This window comes from Cinclus cinclus, chromosome Z (genome assembly GCF_963662255.1).
Source record: "Cinclus cinclus chromosome Z, bCinCin1.1, whole genome shotgun sequence".
Lineage (NCBI taxonomy): Eukaryota > Metazoa > Chordata > Aves > Passeriformes > Cinclidae > Cinclus > Cinclus cinclus.
Genome location: NC_085084.1, coordinates 1,591,392 through 1,610,196, shown reverse-complemented (window position 1 = coordinate 1,610,196; position 18,805 = coordinate 1,591,392). Strand labels below are relative to the sequence as shown.

The following is an 18,805-nucleotide window of genomic DNA, read 5'->3' as shown; positions in this document are numbered from 1 at the left end:
TTTTCAGTCAGTTTGATTAAGATTATCTCTTAACACTTGTTTCTCAGAATTATGGAACACTTCCTCTGTAAGAACTTTTTTAAAAAATATTTTTCTAGTCTTATTCTCAGGAGAGGCCAGCATATTTGCATCCATAATAATGTTTTTCCTGTATTTAAGATGCCTTTCCCCAAACCACTTCTGTAATTGAACATCCACTCAACAGTAGGCATGCATTAAATAGCACAGAAATTTTGAATACCCTCGAGCAGCAGGAATGGATTATATTTTGAAATATACAGAATAATTTATAAAAATTTTGAGCCTTATCCAGCAAAGCCTTTCTCCTAGGAAACACATGTGTGAATGAGGACCATAAAAGATCCTTTAGTAACGAAAAATGAAAGACAGAAATAAAAAGGTTTTGTTTTTCTTAACTCATTTTAAAAAAATCCCAACTATTTTAATAAATCAAAGTGGAAAGATGCAAGTTGCACTAGAAATGGAAGATTTTTCCTGTTTTATTTTTATTTTAGTTATAGAGACTCCATCTCTGTTCCACTGTAGTCTGTGACTGCAGGTTTTCTTCAATGGCCACGCTTAATTTTAAAACTTACATTAAAAATGTTGCCATCTTCAGTAGGTACTATCTGCTCTCAAGTAGGTTCCAACACTTTTAAAGTGAAAATGTTATAGAAACATCCAATTATTTACAGGATTCAGGCTGACAGGCTATACAGCTAAGCCTCTATATTGAATGCATATTCCACACAGCTAATAGTGCCATACATATGCAGCCCCCAAAGAGATTTGGGTAATGCCTCAATAAGCATAACTTCTAACTGTGGATTGGGAATGCTCTTATTAATTTTTTTCTCCTCCAATTATGAAATGCAAATTGTGAAAAGCAGAATTTGCATTTTAACTTAACGTATATACTATCTCTGCCTTGCACCTTAGGAAATTGCCAGATATTAAGTTACAGTTACAGCTGCACCAAGACCATCACAGTTTACTGGAATCAGAATAATTCAACTTTACTTCCTGGCTCAACTGTGTTTTGAAAAGCAAGATCTCCTTTTTGTGTTTACATATTTTTAAAATGTGTAAATTAAGAGCCATAGGTCAGCTGTTATTAACTAAAAGTAACATCTGTCTGCCTAAAGAAGCATTTCCTTTCAGTGGATATCTCCAATTTAGAACAACCTGCTACAGAGCTGGATAAACCTCATTCTTGGCAGTTGGCTGACCCACTAATTATTCTAAATTTCTACTTTATCCTAAAGTACATCTTTATTTCAGCAAATAATTAAACAGTACATTTAGCAACCTTGTTCCACAAATCCTAGTTCAGTTCCTTGCCGCTCTCATGGCTACTTTCACTAAGCTTAATACTATCTAAAGCACATTGCCAAGTTTCATTAAAAATGTTGATTTAGCCCTTGAACAAATTGCCCCAGTAATACTAGATGTCTATATGGATAAATACAATTCAACTTCTTTTCCTGCCCCTGCACCCACACACAAAGCATGAGAAAGGCAGCACTCCTTTTGCTCTAATTTCTGTGTCAAACAGATTTTTATTTGCATTCTTCTGGGTATTTTTTGTCATATCCAAGAATATATTTTCATTCCAAGGAGCAGAGAATTGCCACACAACTAGCCTCAACATCCTTAAATCTAAAATATTTGCATAAATAGAATCCTTAAGGTTTGATGACTTAGTATTTACTGTAGATACTATTGAGTTTAAGATAAATTCTACTTTCTTAGCATACTGTAAAGTCTTATGAGAAGTGTAAGAAACTTAAGACATAACTTTTCTTAAAAGTTAAGACACAACTTTTCTTATGTGAACAACATTGACAGCATTGAAAAAACACTGCGTTTTCAAAAAACAACCTGGAAGGCAAAGGGAAAAGAAAACCTTGGATGCCATCCTTTGCTAAAGGGGTTATTTTTAATTACTTTTGGGGTTTTTTTTAAGGATCTTGTACCAAGCAACTCACAATGCAGCAGCTTTCGGCTGGTGGTGTTGGGTTTGTGGCAGCCCTTCCCTGGCCTGGAGAGCGTGACACGAGCTCTGTTGATGTCACCAAAAATTCCACGTGGGAAACAACTCTAAGTAAGCTCTGTTTGCTAAAGCAAGAAATGTGGGAGAGGGTTCTGTGTGACTTGGCCTGGAAGCATTTACATTTGTATTTACCTTAAGGAGGCAGCCCTGGCTGCAGGTCTGAGCAGGAGAGCCCAGGTACGAGGGGGGACTTGTGGTGCGTTTGCAGACGTGATCATGAAATCAGATCAAACCTGTCACTTGATCCCATGCTCTCCATCTCCCTGTTTGTGATGGACCACTTCCAGAGGTGAAGGAATTTCCAGGTTAACTCCCCCCCTACCACCCCTTTGCTTGGATAAATATTTTTTTTATTTTTTTTTTTGGGCAGGACCCCAACATGCTGTCATCTTAAGATAAAGCCCTTTCCAGCACCAAGGATCTGGCATTCCATCAGCACAAATTACTGGAGTAATTACAAGTTACTCCATAAAAAGAACTCCTCTGTTTGTGAACTGGATCATGGTGCTAGCTCTACACCCTACTTTTGACAGGCTGAAGAGAACTGAAAATTATTAGCCAAGCAAACTGACTGAAAACTTGATTAGCAGCTGGCACAAGACTTCAGAAGAAGCTCAGAAACTTCAGTGACATTGAGAAAAACAACAAATAAAGCTTTTCTAATGTTTCAGGTCAAGGGGGATATTTCCTATCTTCTTCTCTAATCCAAAAATCGCCAATGCCACATAAAGTGCATAAAAGAAAAATGGTGATGGAGACTGATAGAATGGATGTTCTGTACAGCCAGTCTCAAAATACAACTAATTATGTTACAGCCTATAAGAAGAGCCACTCTTTAGATTCAGCCCTGATTCAGTCTGAGAGTAGAAATTCCTTGCACATATGACAATCATAATGCTGCTCTGTTTCTACTGAAATTTGCCTTATTTCAAAGAATTGAAACAAAAATATCATTATCTTCTGAGTTGTCCGTCTACACACACGAAACAGACAATTACTCAGTCCAAGGCCTCTGTATATTTGCCATACTTTGACTCCATAGGTTTTCCTTCAACAACCAATATTAAATAAAATGAACCTGACTTTCAGGCAAACACAGGCAGACTGTCAAAATCAAACTGACCAAATACAATGTGGAAAGGGCACTTTCCAATGCAATGGACTGGGATGTAAAAAAACAAAAAAAAAGCAAGGTCTGACATATTTCTACGCCATCGTAAAAAGAAAGAATTTTTTTTTAACTAATAAAACAGGACTGTAAATTCAAACATTCCTAGCTGGCGTCAAACCACAACTTTTACGTCAAAATGAGATAATTCTCCTCCTCTGATTTAAACAGAAATCTTTGCTAATCATGGAAAATGTCTTTGTAGTATACTTGTGTCCACAGCTGTTTAGAGTCCACAATACATGGAATATTACAGATAAAAATGGAAAATATGTATTTTCAAATGTAATTTCCCATATATTTAGATGTTAGAAAAGGGGTTTTTGAAGAAAACACTATAAATCCCAATGGCAGTTCTGAGACAACCCTGTGCATACCTCTAGCACTTCCTAGAACATGTGGAAATATTTCCAGAAGCTGAAATGGGCATAAGAAAAGTACTTTTAAGTGTTAAAAATCCTCACCCCCTTTGTGTTTTAAGAATGAACTATTTTTTTTTTCCTGCCTGGAGACTTCATTTTCAGAAAAATCTATAGAGGATGGAATTGAGAGGTAATTTCTTTCCACTGAAATCTCAAAGGCAGAATCTCAGGGTGGGGAGGTTGGAACCTCCTGAAGCAGAGGTTGTCCATGCCCAGTTGGGTTTGGAGTCCCACGAACCCACTGGGGTCTGTGAGCATAAAAAACACTTCACAAAAACATTTAAAACCTGCTTACTTCTCCTGTGCTGGCTGCTCTGCCTCGTAAGCTGCCACCTTAGCTCCTGTCCCTGCAGGTTTTGCTGTCCTTTGCCTTCGTTTTCTCCTTGGAGCTGGGTCCACGGGGTCTGGGCTGGCCAGGAGGGAGGAATCCCTTTGTTTGGGAGCTGCCAAAATGAAAATCAAACAAGGTCAAAAGAAATCTGAGATCTGAAGTGTTTCAAGACAACCCTTAAAATATTTATTTTCTTTGCCTTTCTTAATGAAAATCTCTGTGGCTCCAAGATGGCCTCAGAACTGGAAGAAGTTTGTGACAAAATAAAAGAAAAAACCAATGAATTTGAAGTTTGTGACAAAAAAGACAAGTTCAAAAAGACTGAATTTGAACTACAAAGATAATTTTCCCTCAGTAAGTCTTTGTAGCCAGTGGAGAGAAAGGCCAGCGACCCCAAACTGGACAGTCTGTCTGGATTTTCTCTGCCTGCTTTGCTGAAGATGAATGAAACATTCTCTCTCCAGGTTCCACTACCTAAATTACCATGTAAATTCATAAAATATGCTTTACCCACACTTAAACAACAAACCCTCTCCACTTGGACAATTACCTACTCAAAATTCAAATGCCAAGACAAACAGATCTTTCCCTAAGATAGGAAAATATCTGGATAAGGAAAAGATAGGAAAAGATTTTTCCCTCCATAAAAAAAAAAAAACCAACAAACCCCAACCAAACAAAAACCCCACAACCCTATTAATGCATTCAGAAGTTATGCAGAAATGTTTATTCCAGCTATCAACATCCTGCAGTGTATTTTCATTTGGTATGCCTGCTTTCAAAATGAAATCTTTAATTACCTATAATTTTCAAGACAACGATATCCAGAACAGCACAAACCTCAGCTGAAAAATATTAAATAATAATGTGGTGACTGAGACTCAAGCTTTTAGGGGAACATCCCTGTTTATTAAGTTTCTGTGCATTTTAGGGTGGTTTAATCCTCATGTGGATGAAAAATGCCATAATTTGAGATTCAACACAAATGGTTTTCACCATAAAAGTAAATAATGAGTCCTGTTTCCCCATTCCTTCCACAATTGTTACCCATGTAACAGCACTCAGAATGAGGCAGGGAGGTAACAAAGAAGCCCACAAGTGGCATTTTCACCGATTCTCTAAAAAACATGTGCATCTGGTCCAGAACACTGATAAATTAATCAGAGGCTCCCTAAAACCTCTGCTCACAGTGAAGCACGTGCTTAACATATAATAATATTAAATATTCACCAGCATGCACTACACTACATCACAGACTTGCAGATATTTGCAGGATGACAACAGGTATTAGCTGACATATTTCCAAGGCACAAGACAATTAACAAGTTCCAAAGTCCAGCACAGACAAGATGCATTCCTGCAATAAATGCTGAGAAGTGTTAAACGACAGCCTAAGTCTCCATACTAAACTTTAACCAGACATGCATAGTTTTCCAGAGTTAAATGCTGGAAATATGTTTATGATAGTTACTCTTTACCTGTCTGGGGCATCGTGTCCAACATTTGCACAAATGTTATTTTATATATTTCAACATATTTAAAAGCTGGCCTCTTCATAAGGAATACACACAGAATGGTTTGCTGTTAAAAACTCAACAAACTTGAATAGTTTTACTATCATAACTCCTGTCCCTCCTTTTTGCAGTTCTCCTACTACACCCTCTACTTCAGCCAAAAAAGTAGATCCAGAGGTGAACCTCATATACAAAACCTACATTTTCCTAACATAATAAAGAAATGTCTTTCTATTTTCACCTGTGCAATGTGCACTGGTGATCATAGCCCTTGCGCTCAGCGTTTTTTCAAAAATGAATTTTAAAATACTTTTTTTTTTCCTTATGTTTCTAAAAAAATAAAATTCTTTTAATTGTACCAAAAGAAAGGCTTCTCATTCAGAATTCAATCTCACAATCAGCAGCAGACTGGCTCATGGCTGAGGGTTGATCACCCCAGGCTTGGGGTTTTTTGTTCTGTTTGTTTCTTTCTTTTAGGCTAAAACTCTCAGAACTGCTGAAGAAAAGATGGAATACACTTGACTCTCACAGTACCATGCATCACCATTGGACTTTAAACACACACCCACTATTGCTACCCAAAAATAATTCCCATTAATGAATTCATTTATAGCACTTGACTAAAAGCCAAAGAAAGCTTCAGCAAAATATTATTCATTGCTCAACATAAAAATCTTTTGGAAAAATGAGAGACAGTCTTAGGCACAAGCCTAGCTTTTCATTCTGAAAATATTTTCTGTCTAAATTTAAGCAACGTTTTAAGGAAGCAAAGTTCCTTGACTCCTCGTGAAATTAAATTTCTTACTTTTATATTATGTAATTCAATATGAATTGCTGTTATACCTTTGAGAGGAATGGTAGCAATTTAAACACAGACAAGAGTACTGCTGGATGAAAAACAGTAATTAAGCCTCCTACACCAAACACTGATTAGGAAAAGAAAATATTCCCAATAGGTAACACACTTCCTACAGGTGAGCAACTGCAAGAAATAAGATTGATAAGAGAGCAAGAAGGGGATGCTTTCAAATACTAGCTGAATATTTGTGCCAAGAAGATTCAAAACTTCAAATAAAAACTCCTGCTGTTTAGAGGGGTTTTTGTTCTTTTGTGGGGTCATTTTCTTGTAATTGTGAAGAGTGATATTATTTGGTGGGTTGAGGGAGTTTTCCAACAGGGTATTCCAGAAAATAACTGAAAAACTAAAAATAGCTGTCACTGGTTTGGAAGAGCCAGGATGAAATTAAATCAATGCAGCCCCACAATGCTGGGGACCTAGAAACAGAAGATGCCTTTAATACAGGAAAATAATCAAGACTCATCCTCAAGACATTTGGAATTACAGCATCAGGATCTCTGAAATGACAGAAATTAATTTTTGCAGCCTAGTTACAGGCAGAAATTAGATTCTACAATACACTTTTGCATTACTTAATTTTGATATACAGAAGGCATTTATTTAAAAAGATAAACCTTCCAATCTATCATATCCACCTTTCAGTGTGGAAAAAACAACTCTGTGCATTTTCATTTGTGTATACCATCACCTTTACTGAAAATCCTACAGCTTTGACTTGTCTAATTATTCATGATAGTGTCACGGAGAAAACAGGATCCAGATCCTCTTAGTACAGCAATAAAGTGCTAAAAGCAGCACCAAAAGCTTAGTTTTGCCATAAAAAATATAAACAGGGACCAAAGCAAGCAAAAAGTAAGCAGAAGTTTTCCAAAATTGAGGAATTTGTTTGCCTACAATGACCTAACTTCACACAGACAGAATACACAGCCTCAACATCCAAATTATGAAGGATGGACCACAAGCAAGAAAAAAAGCTGCAATTCACCAGATTTTACCTGCAGGAAACTCAGTCACAGACATTACTTCTCTTCACCCTGCTGTTACATAGTCAAGATATAACAAATGATTAAATGGATTCAAGGAATATTCACGTTTTCAGCTTGTACCACTAAATGAAAATGTATTTACTTTGATCATGATAAAGAATTTGCAGGGTTTTTTTTTTAAAAAAGGCAAAACCAAAAGCAAAAGCTTTTCCAGACTGGTGTAGAAGAGGAAGTATTTTTAAAGGACACAGGCATTTATCCTGAAGAAAAGCCTTTATTTAAAATAATCTGAAGGTTTCAACAACAGCAACACAGAATTCTGACAATGTAAATTTCTCTTCTGAACTAAAATTCAGCTTTTTCATCAGAGTAGTAAACATTCAGGGAAATTTGTTCAGATTTTCAGATCTTTCAGATCTTAACACTATTGTAGCTCCCCTAAATTCCTCCCAGAGCCCTCCTGTTAGCAGAGCAGACCTCCTTGGTTGAATTCTGCCTGACTCCAGGCAGCATGTGCTGCTCCACGGAATTAATCAACTGAACTTCCAAGTTCTGCTCCTCAATGAAGCTGATGATTTAGTGCAAAACCAGCACCAATATTAGAGAAAATGGCACAAGAGGTGTCCAATTGGTCACAAAACCATCACCTGGAGAGCACCAGGACTGCCTGTGAGAGCTGCCCCCCAAGCTGCCAGAGAAAGGAAAAAGCAGAGAGGGAGCAGAACTCATCACTTTAATCCCTGATTGCAAGTGTAACTCCAGCAGTTTCGTGGTTTCTCAATCCCAGCACGATTCCCCAGGGATCACGGCGGCTGATGGTAATTAGCATCTCTTTGACAGTCTCAGCAGAGCCCTCTAAATGAATGAGTATGGAAATTAACACATCCCAGGGAAGCAGAGGCAGGATCTGCAAAGCAGGATTAAGTCATTCCTGACAGGCAGTTGAGGAAACACCATTCCTACCTACACTGAAGTTACGCCGTGTGCACAGATCCTGGCATTTTTTGCCAGAAATAGATCTATTTAGACCACTCAGAGATATTAAACAAAATTTACAGCCCATGCATCTGCTTCCATGAAAGCAACAGGAATATGTCACTATATTAATTTTAGGAAAAAAGTGAGAGCCATTCACCATTCCCTTTGTCCTGCCCTGCTGTATATTTAATTCTTTGTATAAATTTGGGTTTACTGTACCATAAACCCCTAGGGCCAAGAGGCAACTGAGACCAAGGTTCTATAAATTCTCTGTAAGCTGGTTATTAACGTTTATTTTTACAAAAAATATCTCCATGGGAAGTGTTTATGAAGACACATTTTAAAACAACTCCAGCAAAAAGTTTAGATCCAGCTATACAAAATTTATAAATTGTATTCAGCTCAGTAAGGAAAGTTTACATTTCAACCTTCTAGGCTGTATTACCACTGAGTTTTCTATTTGCAAAGTCTATTCTTTTCCTGACATCACCCTTTTCTAAAAACCTCTGAAACAGAAAACTTTAACTAAAAAAAAAAAAAACAAACCAAAACAACAACAACAAAAAAAAAACCCAAAACAAAAAAAAAAATAAACACCAAAGAACTCCACACAAAAGAAACCAAAAAAAAATAAAATAAAAAATCCCACACAAAATACCCTCATTTCAAACCTGCAGGGAAACTAATCATATTATGGTAAAATCTGTTTGCCATAAGGTTTCCTTCTCAATGCTTATTTGTTGGGGATAACTCAGGTGCTCATCTGTTGCCATGTCACATTGTCTTGAAACTACATGGCAAAAAAAAATAGGATAGATTTGACACACAAATAATAAGTTTGGTCAGGAAGCATGAAAAAGTCTCTTTCCATCTATCAAAATACAAGAGGGTAAAGAAAAAGAATGCATTTTACACATATCCAAGAGACTCTGAGGGAGCTCATTAATTTACCATGATCTGTAATAGAAACCCCTCTCAAAAAATACCTTGAGAAGGGAAATTTCAATGAACAACATAATCAGGTGAGAGACAGTAATTTTCAATAACCCACATCAATTTGTTTTGCCGAAAATACTTCAGTAGTAATATAATTCTAAAAAATTGCCCGCTTAGAAGCATTGCTAAAGGTTATGATTTTGCTTGAAAATACTACAAATTTTTGGTGTCTCTCAAAGTCAGTACCTCCCCTCAGAGCACAAACAGAAAGCTTTGGGATGTGCTCAGATCCTTCCTGATGTGGGTCAGGCAGGTGCTCTGCTGAAGCAACACTTTGCAACTTCAATCTGGACATCTAAAAAAAAAAATCTCCTAACCATTAAGGGTTATTTTCCCTGCTTTATTTTCCATGGGTGCCTGACAGAAGCAGCACCAAAGCTGGTGGCTGGGATGCTCTGGGGCTGTTTGGGGATAAGTTTTAGGCTGCTCAGCAACAGCTTTTCAACAATCCACTGCAATTCCTGATTTACTGCATGGAGCTTTTCTCCCTCTGTGGCCTTTGAATCTTCTCAAAGCTCTGTGTTAAGGCTGGTTTTCTGCTCTGACATCCAGCACACAAACACTCCCAAATTCAGGCCATCAGCCCCAAAAAGGTCACGGTTTGAAAAGGTTTGGATGAGCTCAGTGTCCCGGGTGTGACTGTTTGCTGGAGTCATCCTCTGGGCTCCCGGGATGTCCCGTTTGGATCATCTGTACCACCCAGGGTGGAGGTAGGAGGCTTCTGGACATAACTCCCAGGAGGCATGAAGCACCACTCAGGTCGAGCAAACAAAACAACAAAGACAGACGGACACAAGAGATGAAATCATGAGGCTTTGGAAAAGATTTCTGGGCTGTGATGTCTCAAATTCAACGTGAGGTTGTGGAGCCCAGAGTAATTTCTCAGCAGGCTTGTAAAGCATGAACCTCATGCCTGGAATTCCACTGTTTTTGCTCGACTGGGATTTTCTGATGGTGCTCAGCCCACCCAGCAGATCCAGGCCCTGGCACCAGCAGTGGTGGAGCTGACAATGATCACCTCTAAGGTTACCCCACATGTCAGAAATCATTATTATCCCTAACCCCCAGCTATGTGGATGCGCAACCCATGGTCTGAAAGTCAGTCCTAAAGAAGAATGTGAACAATCAGTGTTATTTACTGGTTTTAAACCAGTAAGTGATTGTTTTGTTAACCTTTATACAGTCACAAAACCACAGAATTGTGGAACGGTTTAGATTGGAAAGGACCTTAAATCCCACCCAGTGCCACCCCTCGATGGGCAGGGACACCTCCCAGTGTCCCAAGCTGCTCCAACTCCAATGTTCAACCTGGCCTTGGGCACTTTTGGGGACACTTTTGGGGACTCCACAACCTCTGCAGGTAACAGTCACCCGTGCTGCTATTTGGAACGTGAAGGTAAGTAGCTTGTTTGTCCATGACCACTATTGAAATTAACTGCATTAACTGAATTAACACCGACAGTAAGTCTCAAACCCCTCATGCATGTAGTGAGAGCTGCTGCTACTCCTGACAGATTCTACACTCAGCATGGCTTGCAAGGAGAAATACTTGTGTATTTTACGGTGTATTGTCACTGTACATCAGCAACTGCAAGACCTGTGGACAATAAAGCCTTTTGACTTCGTTTACCCTTATTTTGACTTTCTGAGCCAGCAGTCTGATGGCCCCTGGGCTGTGCCAGCCACAGGGCAGGGACTGTTCCTGTGCTGGCCCTGCTGAGGGACCAGCTCAGATCCCTGGGGCAGCTCTGGGCCCCTCAGGACAGGAATGGAGGGGCTGGAGTGTCCAGGGAAGGGAACGGGGCTGGGGAAGGGGCTGGAGCCCCAGGAGGGGCTGAGGGAGCTGGGAAAGGGGCTCAGCCTGGAGAAAAGGGGGAGCAGGGGGGATCCTGTGGCTCTGCACAACTCCCTGACAGGAGGGGACAGCCGGGGGGATTTGGGATCTGCTCCAGGGAACAGGGACAGGAGCAGAGGGAACGGCCTCGGGCTGGGCCGGGGGAGCTCAGGGTGGACAGCAGCAGGAATTTCCCCATGGAAAGGGTGCTCAGGGACTGGAAGTGCCCAGGGAGGGTTGGAGTGCCCATCCCTGGAGGTGTCCCAGGAATTCCTGGGGGTGGCACCCAGAGCTCTGGGCTGGGGACAGGGTGGGGACTGGGCACAGCTGGGACCTGAGGATCTGAGAGGGCTTTTCCACCCTAAATAAATAATTTTGTGATCCCATCACTTGTTAAATTTATTTTCTTATTTCTCTGGATAAAGCACTGGGTCGCCCTGGTGATTGGACAGCATTTGCAGTGCCCAGGCTCCTGGATGTGAACATCAAACCTGGTTTGGAGGATCACCATCCTGAATTCTCTAAGAACCCCATGGGAGTCACGAGCACAGGTTTCCCCCCAAAGGCAGCCTTAAAAAACAAGTGTGAGCTGCACTTCCCCAGTGCCCTGGAGCTCCTCTTCCACAAGAATGATTTCTTTCCCCATTAAACAACCTTTGAGGAAATCAATACAACTCAAGGGAGGCCGTAACTCTGCAAAAATTTATGTTTTCATAATGATGGCATTCTGTGGTGGATAAATTAGTAACCTCTACCAATAACTTGATCATGCTGTACTTATAAACCTAAGGTTTTTTTTCATTTGTATTACACATTCCAGGTTTTTGCACTATAGATATTTCTACTTTAGCCTGAGAAAACACTTCAGCTGGAAAAATCTAAAATAAAAACCAACCTAAACAGGAACTTTGCTTGCCTGTATTTCACTATATATTTGTAAGGAACCATGAAAACATTTAAACAAATCCTACATTCAGAGCTTAAGGTATTTTGCTACTTATTTATAAAGCAACATAAATACGTGGTGCTATTTTAAAGATAAAATAGCAACATAAATATGTGGCACCACATCTTTTAGAGAAAAAGACAGATTTAAAGCTTTAAAATAACCCATTCCAAAATCAGTCAGTGACACAAGACCTATGCCCACCCTCCATAACAGCATACAGCTTTAACCCTGGAACACAAACCAGCCACTTTAAAACTGTCTTTGCATGTGAACGTACAGAATTAATGACAGCACAGAGCCTAATCATTCAAAATGTCATTGTCAAAGGACAAAAGTTGAGATGAGTAAAAGGGGAATGGTGATTCCTGGGGTGGGAAGGCACGAGGAGAAGGCCAGTGTTGTTGAGCAAGGCTCAGACACAAGAAAATCTGTGACCTAATGGCCCAGGAGCCACTCTGATGGCCATTGTGATTCTTCAGCATGAAAAAGATTACAAAATGTGTCCAAAATCCCTCAGTCAGTGCTGACGGAGAGCAGCTAAGACTGGAAAGCCTAATTAATGCTCCAAACAATGTTTCTGACAGGACCAAAGGTGACGTCCACACTGTGAACTAATTAAGGGTTATATTTAGACATTACATGGGCTTTATAAATTTTTTATTTAAATTATTTTAGAGATTAAACCACTGCCCAAAGTACTCAATGTCTTGAAAAATGAAGTGAAAAAATGAGAATTTCAACATGACAACCTCAGGAAAACCAAGCTTTGTCCCAGCACCCTCCACATTTCAGTGATGATCATCAAAAATTTGGCATGAAGCCTCCTTTTCATTCCCTACCTTTAGCAAACCATGAGACAAACGGAGGAGAATGTGGTGATTGGTAAAAGCAGATCACTGCCCAGAAAGTGACTGAATTATTTCAAACCCTTCCTTCTCAAAGACTGTTCCATGAGAAGCTCATGCCCTTTCCAATAAACCTTTCATGAAGAAGTGATTTTTGGGATATTTAGATTGTGCTTTTTGTATGTATAGACATTATTTCCCCCCTGAATTTAACAAGCATTGGATCCTTTATTTCTACTATTTTTAAATTTTGCATTACCAGCTGATACAGTTCCAAACTCTGTTATGCATTCTCCTGTATTTGCTGTGCAATGAGCAAGCTGAACTGAAGTCTCACATGTCATTCACTAGGAACAAAGTTCTATTTACACTTTTACCTTTCTGGACCCATTTATTTCTCTTGAAATAAATATAAAACCTCCACTAAATAAAAAGACATACCAATGAGTATTATCAACAAATTGCTGTCAGCTCTCTGCTTTTTTTTTTCTTTTTTTTTTTTTTGTCATACTGTATTCCTAAAAGGCTTTTCATGCTGTGAATTTAAAGACAGCATTTAAGATGTCATTATGGCATGTCTTTATATACAGCTGCCATTAAGGTCTTTGTAATGGATTCAGAAATGATGAACGTGGAAGGTGCCTCAGTCAGACATGACATTAATGTTTTTATGGCAGATGCACTGGCACAATCTCAATCAACATCACGGGAAAAGTCTGCTTTGGAAAATGCTACAGGTAATTCTGGTTGCCCTAAGAGGCTCTGAGGGTATATTTAAAGAATTTTAAAGACCTCGGTAAGTACTCTGAGAGCAGCAACACATTAATATTTATTGCAACACTTACTGAACAATGAACGTGAAACCCGGTCACGTGCAAGACATTGATACACAATGAACAAAAAATTATCAATCTCAGGTCTCAACCAGAGTCAAGAAGTTGGCTTAATCTGTAACAACTTGTATTTAGATGCTCTTAAACACTCACACAGCATGACTTGTTCATGATTTATTATTTATCATGAATGGATTGTAAAATTGGAGACAGGACCCCAGACCCGTGTTTACAGCTTGAGCTGGGCTGGTTTTCTTCACCTGATCTTGGACATGTGCAGGGCTGTCCTGCTCTGGCTGGGCTGTGACCATGAGCAGCAGTCAGGAAGGAGCTCAGCTCCAGGAGATGTAACCCACACCACGAAAAGCCTCGTGGGTGTACAGGGAATGGACCAGCTGGGACATCCTCAGGGATTTTCGGGAGGGCAGTGGTGGTGATGAATGGCAGAAGACCATGGCAAACAAGCTGGCCCCAAGTCAGGCAGACAGCAGGGATGCAGAGGCAGGCTGCGGGGTGAGGTCAGTGTGTGTGACTGGCCCTGCTCCCCTGGGAACCACTAACTCTGGGATAGTCTTTCCATATGGCAAAAGCTGCAGCCCTCAGTGAGAAAAAAACAGGATCACGCCCTGAGCTGTGCTCATGTTCCACAGATCCTCCTCCTGAGAGCCACCACGGCTCAGGAAAATTGTTCATTAAAATAGGAATGATCACCCAAACCCACTTGGAAACACAAACCCCAAATGTCCAAGCCCAGGAAACATGGTATTTTCTTCTGATAAAGAGTCTGCCTACTAAGTTTTGCTGATAGGCAGAGTACCAGCTGCCTGAGGGATCAGTGAAGGGTGAAACACAGCCTGGACTGGCAAAGCTTGATGCAATTCCTCTACCCTTCCATCAAAGTGCAGCAATTCTAAAAAAAATTAGATATCTATATATAGGGATAATTTATGGTTGCTTAATATTTCCTGCAGGCTCAAAATATCTGTATGAAAGAAGAAAATGCTTTTCTATATTTGATGTGTTTTTCTAATTTCATTACACTGGGCAATTCTCATGCCCTTTTACCATCAAAAATTCATTTAAATTATTAAGGCCCTGTGGAAATTTTAAACACTTCCTGACATTTCTCCAAAACAACAGTTACTGTAATGGTAAGGTTTGATTACAAAAAGTAATACAGTCTCCCTCTAACTAAATCAAGTTTAGAGAAAATGGGATTTAAATACAAAGGGTGTGTAAACACACACTCCTTTTCCTACCACAACAAAACAGACTGGTTTAGACTGAAAAGAGTTTTTCCTCTGGCACCTTGCTTCAGGAAAAATATCAAGGGATGAGCACTGTGATATAAACCACATGCTAAACTGTAGTGATGAAATACTATAAAAACACAATGTCGTCAAAGAAAGAATGCCAGTGGGTTATTTCCAGAGAAATTTGCTGAAGATGTTGGAAAGTATGAATGGTTTTACGACTTTTTCTAGAGAACCAAGAGAAAAAAAAGGCGCTGCAGGCGACAAAGACCTGAAGAATTAAGATCACTAACAGTAAAAGCAGAATAAAGTCACTAGGTTAAGCAGGTGATATTTGGGATGACAGAAAGCCATAACAAGGTTCTATATATTGTATAATTTGATTTTTTTTCTTTCCTTCCAGAAAAAAAACAAAAATGAAACATAAAACAGAGAATCTTGGTATGACATTTTCTCAGATTAGGGTTCCATCTTAGAAGTACTCCAGCTATCCTGAGTAGTGCTATATTAGACAGCCTGATCCTTAGAAAAAAACAATGTTGACATTATTTAAAGCTAGAATTTTGGCCTTTAAATAATATTCTTTTTAACCATCATAAAAAAATTTCTTTTATTGGAATGGATTATTGGTTATTATATTGGTAAACCTAACTTAACAAAAAAAAAAAAAAAGGAAAAAAAAGAAATCACACAGAGTTCCAAATCAGACATTTTAAAAAATATTTTCCTTCCTTGTGTGCTCCAGTTGGAGCTGGGAAGGCTCTACAGTGCTGCCCTCAGTCCCATGGTTGCTGGTACTGGGTGTTATTTTGGCACCCTGCCTCCCAGGAAGGCCAGTCTGGTCTGACTCCTCCTGGAGGAGAACACTGTGCAGAAGAGTGAGAAATGTCAGAGCAGAGCTCAAAAGCAGAGAAAGATACATCTAATCTTTGCCCATGCACACAACACCCTCTTTGTTGACCAACAAAAAACACATTAAAACCTCCAGGACTGGGCACAAAGTGCTGATGTGAATAGCAGCTGCTCAGATGAGTAACACTTTTATTACATATTCAGAACTGAACACTTTGGCTAGGGACGGGGCCAGAATAAACCAGAGAAGCCTCTCTGGAAGTTAATGGAACCATAATGAATTACACCAATTGAGAATTCAGAGTATTATTCTGGGATAGAGCTTGCTGGTGAAATGCACAAAACAAAGCAAAAGGCTAATTGCATGCTGGGCATGAGCACAGTCACTTCAAATTGTATTTCCTGCAAAGGCAGCTTGAGTAGTATCACTACCTGAAAAACACCTAGAATCCTTCTTGAGCATTCCCCCTCTTGCAAAACCTGGACATAAGAGCTTTGTTCTCTCAAGTTAAATTATATGAAAGAGCTTAAAGTCCACTGCTTTCTTTCCCATGAAGTAGCAGGGAAAAAGCACTACCATTACTAAAACAACCATTTTTAAGCTGCTAACGCACCAAACCTATCCTGGGATATGAAATTCTATTTGATACAAGTTTTTCCCAGCCTTGGAAAAGCTGAAGGGAGCTGCGTGGCCAGGGCAGTTCTGGGAGGACATTCCCAAATGCTGTGATGGGCTCCCAGTCCATGCAGCTGGCCTGCTGCTAGCCTGCATGCTGACACATCACAGCCTCTTGTTTTGGTGGTTTAAAAAAGGAAAATGCTCTGTGCCTTCTCCATTTACCCTCAGGAACCCTTACTACAAAAATACCTGCTATTTCCTCTAACACTGTTTTCACTAATAACAACTATTCCAGCTGATAACAAGAACTGTGTTTATCTAGTTATCCAAGGATATCTAAGGAAAATAAAGCCACCTCCTGTCTGCCAGACAGGGATTTTAAAGTTCCTCAAGCCCATGAGCAACAAGGGGATGATTTGTTCTGAGAAGCAGATGTGAATTAAAAATGTCAGTGCTGTCCTGAATGGGGACAGCAGCAGCCTGGGCCACTGGGAGAGGCTCAGCTCTGGGACACCAGTCTGCTGCAAGGAAAGATCTGGGGGCTTATTTCCCTTCAGATTTCTTACCCCAGCCAAAGGACATGGATGTACAGCGTGGCTAATTCACTGCTGCCAGGATAAGGGTCACGGCTGACTGAGCCACTGGCTGCTGTTAATAAATGTAATGTCACATCTCTCCCGCAGTAATTTTAGCAATCCACAGTGAGGAGGATGAAGTGGGGAACAGCTTCATCTCACCAAAATGCAGTGCCACTTCTTCCTGCTGATGTCCATTTTTCAAAAAATAAAGAAAAAACAAATGAAAATGCAACTTGTTCTGTCCTTTGCTGCAGAAGGATGGAGCAGCAGAGTGGAACAGACATAGCTCCCACCTTAGAGCTCCAAAATCCCTGATCTGTACCACAAGTTTAACACCTTGTCTCCCAGCAGATGACAGGAAATGTGGATTGTATCTCATTGTCCTATTAAGGCTCATCTCCTGTGCCCATTCCTTTCCCTCCACCTCAACAGGGCCTGGCTGGCAAGACACTCTCCTGCCCAGGGGGAGCTCACCAGTGATTTATTTTAAAGCAACTTTCCATCGTTCATGCAGTAAAAATTCTCCTCACATACTACAGACACATCCTTAATGGGGCTGGGGCTTTAGGAAATGATTTAATGCATTTTAGCCATGAAATGTAAGTATCCCCTAAATATCTGGATGCTTGGTGAAGCTCTCCAGTGTCTTTGACACTTCAGTGGCACAGCTGGCCTTTCCCTGCACATAAAATATCTCCAGTGCACACAAAAGTGCCTACAATGGGATTGGCTGCATGTCTCCTGTCCTTAGTTTATCCAAAATAAACCATCTCCTCTCCTTGGCTCTCCAAAACTCAAAGGTTCAGCATGGGGCTTGATCTCTTCTGCCCCCTCACAAGAGACAGGACAAGAGGAAATGGCCTCAAGTTGCACCCATTAGTTTGGGTATTAGGAATAATTTCTTCACACAGAGGGTTTTCAAGTGCTGGAACGGGGCTGCCTAGGGCAGTGGTGGAATCTTCCTTAAAAGCATTCAATAAATGTGTGGATGTGGTGTTTAGGGACGTGGCAGTGCTGGCTTCACCATCTGACTCAATGATCTTTGAGGTCTTCCCCAGTCTTGGTGATCTGTGAGTCTACAATTCTATGTTTCTGTGAGGTGGGCAAGACCCTCATTCTCTCAGGGTGCAGTGAGAATTAAGATTGTTTCCAGCATAAAGTGATTTTTCTGCCTGTTATTTCCTTAGATTATCAAAATTCAGCTGTGCTATGAAGCTAACCAGGAGGTTCTCAGACACTGAAACAGCTTTTTGATGTTGATACACCAAGAAAGAGAGTAGGTTTTTTCATTTGGCAGCTCCTGAACCAAGTGTTGCAACCAAGTAAAGAATAAAGCATCAGGAGGCAGCTCAGTAGCCTAGAAAGAGACATAATTAATTCACACAGGCACACAAACCAAAGGCCAATCACAGCTTTGACCTTCCTGATGCTTTCTGAAAATGACTGACATCAATCTCATGATTCACGTATCTTAGGAATAGCTTGAAAGCACTCATAGCCCTCAAAAATCCAAAAATTAGAATTTTCTGACTCCTGCCCTGCTTTATGGGGAAGGCTCCCGAGATGTCAGGACCTGTGGCAGAGATCTGATTTTACCCTTGGTGTGATGTGGTCAATGTCATCAGCCTGCAATAATTGAGGTCAGCTGTTCAGTCTGATGGCTATAGCTGTACAACACCTTTCATTTCTCTCTTTCTCTCTCTCAAAAAAAAAAAAAAAATCACTTTAGGCAGAG

At 40.1% G+C, this 18,805-nt stretch overlaps 1 protein-coding gene across 1 annotated transcript in view; it reads right to left on the bottom strand.

Moving 5' to 3' along the window:
- The window catches only part of XRCC4 (X-ray repair cross complementing 4), a 126,233-nt gene that overhangs the window by 49,921 nt on the left and 57,507 nt on the right, over nt 1-18,805 (bottom strand). Inside the window, exon 6 of the mRNA XM_062513083.1 lies at nt 3,939-4,086. Within this exon, the coding sequence (XP_062369067.1) occupies nt 3,939-4,086 (148 nt within the window). The remainder of the gene's footprint in view (nt 1-3,938; nt 4,087-18,805) is intronic.